The following is a 5,488-nucleotide window of genomic DNA, read 5'->3' on the forward strand; positions in this document are numbered from 1 at the left end:
CCCTATTACATTTAACAAACTATTGTATGCTGGAGACACAAACATGATAATAGTCAGGCTGAGGCCTCCAAAAATTACCACAAATCAGGCCAGAATCATTATTAGCCAGTCCAGAACAGGCTCACTCCGTCTACCTTACTTCCAACTACTAATAATAGGATTCAGCCAAAAATAGAAAAACTTTTTTTTTTTTAAGTTCAAAATGATCAGTTCCAAAATAAACCAAAATATCTTACAATAGGAAGAAATCATGAAAAACTGCCAGGCCAAGTTGAGGACCTTTTTAAACAAATATATTTATGAAAAAAAGAATAGCAAAAGGTGATAAAAAGAGGAAAAAGGAATTGCCTAAAAGGAAATACAATGCCAACAAGTCTTAATTCACAATCCAATATTCGAAATTCAGAAAACAGAGCAAAATAGTCAAAATATCCAGAAAATCCAAATAAATACAATAATACTCACAAGCCCCCAACTTCAATCTGTTATGGTATTGCATGTATTTATGAGTACTTTATCTTTTATTCTCAATCTTGAATTATTATTTTTCATATTTTTATGCATTTTCTGCTGTGATTACTCTGTGACTTTAAATGTGCTGCCATGTGGTTGGTGCCCTAGGAGGCAGGGCCACCCTGACATCACTGCTGCTAGGCCCTCCTTCTGGCCTTATATTGAGCCAAGAAAGACAGAAACAACAGCAGAACATTTTCTTGTTTTTGGAGTTAAAGCAAGTAAAGTTATTTCTTGGTTTTTCTGGTTTCTTGCATTTGTTCTGCTTGTGGTTATTGGATTTTGCTTGTGGATTGTTTATTAGGATTTGTTTACCTTGGATTGCTTTTTAGCACATTTGATTTTGCTGTTTTGAATATTTTTTTTTTTTTGCTTTATTTTCTGTTTTGCTATTAAATATTCTTCATTTATTAGGATTAGGGATGGGTATCGTTTAGGTTTTATCCGATACCGGTGCCAAAACGGTACTTTTGAAACGGTGCCGGTGCTTAAACGGTGCTTGAACCGGTGCTTAAAAAAATAAAGAACACAAACTTCGTCCAAAACCTCTTGCGTTTTTATTTTTCCCAGTAATTTTTTTTAAACAAAATTATAGCAAACCTAGCCCTTTCTGTCAATAAAACATAACTTCTTTGGTTGGAACCAGTGCTTAAACAATTGAAAACACAAACTTTGTCATGAAACCTGTGATGTTTAGCAGTTTTTTTGCAAGAAGATAATCATATTAGCCTTTTCTGGAGCTATACGGCATCGCTCTTGGCTGATGGCATGCCCAGCACAAGAGAAAACTCTTTCAGAAGGCATTGATGATGCTGGGACACACAAGTATTTTTCTGATAGGGCAGATAAATTGGGGAGTGTATCCCTCTTACTCCACCACCAGGCCACAGGGTCTTGTCCAGAGGTAATTCCTGGCAGTCTTTTGTATATTTTAAGCTCCTTCTGTACCTGCTCTGTGATTGAGGGGACTCTACCCGCTTGAGAAGCAGCCTGTTGAAGCTCTCTGTCTTCATCCTCAAACAGCTTTTCTAAGGGTGACTTCTGGACCTTACTTAGCTGAAAAACAACAAAAAAAGATGTGTGAGGTTTGCAAAATAAACAAAGATCACTTTTAGAATGTAGTGGTTGTGTTAGAAAAAATCTGAAATTACATATTGTTCTGGCTTGTCCATGTCAGCATCATCCACCTCGCTGTATGCTTTGGGGTCCTCAGTGGGAGGCTATGGACACACAGATAGTAAAAGAGCATTCCTTCAACATAGAAACTACATTATGATGCAAAAGGACAAGATTGTACACACACAATGAAAATACTTGTGCAACTGCTGCTGTGGCATTTGCAACTGCTGCCTTCTCCAACCTGTCCCAGATGTCAGTAGCTGCCTCACCACCTAGCCTGCCTTTAAAACGTGGGTCCATTATCGTGGCCTCCTTCAGAAATTTCTGAAGGTTTTCATCCTTTAAGTAAAACAAGATATAACATAGGAGCTGATACTGAAAAAAGGTAACCCTATTTTTCATGTGCATTGATATTGTCTGCAAATACCTGATATCTTTTCTGCAGACTACCCCAGACTTTCTCTTTTATTGAAGAGGTGAAAACACTGTCTTCATCACATCGTCTGAAATGTGCCTCCAGCTTGGCCAGGATGGGGATGATTTGGCTGCATGTGGGTGACTTGTCACTTGACACACACATGGTTGACGTGTACAGGACTTGCATGCACTTAATAAACTCCTCTGCCTTCATTAAATCGGTGTGCGTGAACCTTTCTAGCCTGTTGACGTAATTTAGCTCTTGCAAGTGATGCTCATGTCATTCACTTACTTGTCCTTCTCCATAGGCTTCCTCAGCCGTAGATCCAGAGCAGCTGCCTGGATTGCATCAAACTGCTCCATAAATCTCTCCACCATCAGGAAGAGAGAATTCCATCGCGTCTTAACGTCAAGAATGACATTATGCTCTGGCAAATCTAAAGCACAGATAGACACAAACATATTTTAAATTACTATAAAAAAGGTAATATTAATAACAATACTTCTTGATATGTAACTACATGCGCTACTTACTCAAGATTCGCTGCTTTTCTCTGAGCACAGTTTTGCTCAAGGATGAACGTTTGAGCCACACCACAACTGAACGGATTTTGGCACACCAGCTGGAAACTGCAGGAATGTCATACACCTTTTGTGCGGCCAGGCTGAGGGTATGAGCAAAGCATCCCACTTTTAAAAAGTCCAATTTTTTCAAAGCAACATCCATGTTGCAGGCATTGTCTACAGTGGCAGCAATTATTTTCCCTCCCAAGTGAAATTGCTCCACAACACTTGATATTTCTTTAGCGACAACTGGACCTGTTTGTGACTCATAAACTGCTTCAGTGCTAAGCACATTCTGCTTCATTTTGCCTTTGTAGATGTAATGAACAGTCACTGTGAGGAAATGGTCCTGAGCAATACTGGTCCATCCATCACAGGTGATAGCGACCTTGTTAACCTGTGCCAAATTCTGGATGAGGTTGCTTTTCTCCACGCAATACCAAGCAGGTACAAGTGTGTTGGATAGATCATCCCTCGATGGGGGCTGATACCTTGGATTAAGGGCAGTGGACATCTCCCTGAATTAAAAAAAAAACACAAAACAAAACAAAAAACAAATTAAAAAAAAAAGAAAGTGTTTTTGACTTGAAATTTAATTCTTTTTTTAGGATAAAATAAATAAAACATATAAACCAGTTCCCAGAATAAACAGAAAATACGTTTGAATTTTCATTAATTTTTTTCTTCCAGATAAAAAATAAAAACATATAGCTCACCTTTTATTCAAATATAGTTTACTTATAATATTTAGAGAAGACTTACAAAGCTAAGCAGCTATGAACATATTAACCTTTACAGTATTATACAATCTATTTTTTTATGTAAGAGTAATACAACATTTTTCACCTGAATGATGGTGACTCCACCGTTGAAAATGGATGGAGATCTTTGACTATAAATTTTGTCACTGCCCTATGAATTTCGTCCACTTTTTCTTTCGTCATTTTAGCCTTTATGGCCAGGGTGAAGGGAGTATCTGCCATCAAACAAGAAGACAGCCGCATGTAACTACGATGGTGTTTGCTAGTTCACCTTACATGCATTAATGTAATAACGTGGTTAGCCTACTCAACGTAAATTGCACGAACAACATTAAGCTACTCACCCAGAGAAGACCGGGTGCTGCTGCCATCATCATCATCAGTTATCATTTCTGCTACACTGGCAGGGCTAGGGGCCGGACTCTCCTCCTCGGGTTCTTGGATGTTGCTAACTCCGAGAACAGGCACCACACCCGCAGTAGATGTGCTCGGTGTGATGTCTTGCTGCAAGTTATCAAATGCGGTGCATTTTTCGGCTTTTAAAAAAACGCCATGCGACGCCATGTGTTTCATTAGATTTGAGGTGTTACCTCCTTTGCACATTATTACCTTTAAGCATTTGTTGCAGGCTGCTGAGTTTATATCTTTTGCTGTGAAGTACAGCCACACTCTCGAGCGCTTCAGCTTCGGCATTTTAGCTCTGCTCTAAAAAAAAACCCGTACATACCTGAGCCCGCCTACTATCCTTGGAAAGGAAGTGATTGGCTAGATTTCTCAGGGAAAAAAGCACCGAAATGAAGCACCGAATTGTGCGCTGCTTTTCGGTCTGGTTACTACCGTTCATGTCAGCACCGGTTCCACAATGGCACCGGACACCGGTACCCATCCCTAATTAGGATACTGGTTTGACTTGTCTTTACTAGCCAGAGACTGATGGTTCTCTTCCTTGTGAGAAATATGTGACTTACTGTATATTTTGGGATTTTCGTTGCATGTCGAACATTTAGATTATTGTAGATTAGATAGAACTTTATTTGCCCCTGGGAAATTTGACTTTTTATAGAAGCATATATACAGTGGAACCTCAGGTCACGACCATAATTCGTTCCAAAACTCTGGTCGCAACCCGATTTGGTTGTGACCTGAAGTAATTTCCCCTATAGGATTGTATGTAAATACAATTAATCCATTCCAGACCATACAAGCTGTATGTAAATTATTTTTTTAAAAGATTTTTAAGCACAAAAATAGTTAATTATACCATAGAATGCACAATGTAATAGTAAACTAAATGTAAAAACATTGAATAACACTGAGAAAACCTTGAACAGAGAAAACTAAAATTGCAAGAATTCACGCTATAGCCTTATGAACCACTCTCTGTAAACCATTTTTTCCCTGTACTTAAAACTCATTAAAAAAGTAACATTTGAAAAATCTGTAATTTATACAAAAACTAACCATAAACAACCAAGAAAACTAACCCTTGCATGAGTCGAGTTCTGGCATGAAGGAAGTGAGGAGGAATTGGGTGGAGTGCAGATTACAGTTTTGAGGTAAAGTCTGTGAAGATGCGGGTTCGCTGCATGCTCCCATGTCACTTCCGGGAGCCCTTAAACCCGTCACCGTCAGTAATGTTACCGATAAGCACGACATTGAGGCACTACAGTGGAGCAATCGGATGGTGCAAAAAGTGCCAAGTGCTTTTATTAAAATCAGCAAAACAACAATCAAAAACAAAGTCCAAATTAAAGTGCAGTGCTTTCAGAATCCTTCAATAAATAAATGATCCCATAAAAACAGAAGTGAAGTGGAGGTTAAAATCCAATAGAATGCTCGAAGCAGTCTCTTTAAAAACAAGCCCGGTGCATTCTTTAACTGCCTTCTCAGCTTTACTGCCTTTTTAAACTGCCTTCTCAAGCTATCTCTCTCTCACTCGCTCGCTGCACAGAGAATGCACAGGGAGAGACTGAATACGTGCGGAAATCATCAGCGTGTATGAACCGGAAAGGAAACTGGCTTATTTGTCCCCCGAGTATGTGGTCGTGAACAGATCCAAAAGTTTGCTGAAGTTTTTGGTCGGAACCCAATTTGTATGTGGTCCAAGACGTTTG

General features: G+C 39.0%; 2 protein-coding genes across 2 annotated transcripts; both read right to left on the reverse strand.

Annotated features, from left to right (window-relative positions):
• Positions 1–1,114: 1,114 nt before the first annotated feature.
• Positions 1,115–1,700, reverse strand: LOC120528636 (E3 SUMO-protein ligase ZBED1-like). The gene is made up of 2 exons (XM_039752801.1): positions 1,665–1,700; positions 1,115–1,569 (listed from the first exon to the last, which is right to left on the reverse strand). Exons 1-2 carry the CDS (start codon positions 1,683–1,685, stop codon positions 1,207–1,209), a joined length of 384 nt encoding a protein of 127 aa, XP_039608735.1. The 5' UTR covers positions 1,686–1,700; the 3' UTR covers positions 1,115–1,206.
• Positions 1,701–1,722: 22 nt separating this feature from the next.
• Positions 1,723–2,917, reverse strand: LOC120528772 (zinc finger BED domain-containing protein 4-like). Its single transcript, XM_039752908.1, has 4 exons — positions 2,584–2,917; positions 2,342–2,486; positions 2,060–2,291; positions 1,723–1,971 (listed from the first exon to the last, which is right to left on the reverse strand). The coding sequence occupies exons 1-4, from the start codon at positions 2,915–2,917 to the stop codon at positions 1,723–1,725; spliced, it is 960 nt and encodes a 319-aa protein (XP_039608842.1).
• Positions 2,918–5,488: the final 2,571 nt, after the last annotated feature.

Source organism: Polypterus senegalus, chromosome 4 (assembly GCF_016835505.1).
Source record: "Polypterus senegalus isolate Bchr_013 chromosome 4, ASM1683550v1, whole genome shotgun sequence".
NCBI lineage: Eukaryota > Metazoa > Chordata > Cladistia > Polypteriformes > Polypteridae > Polypterus > Polypterus senegalus.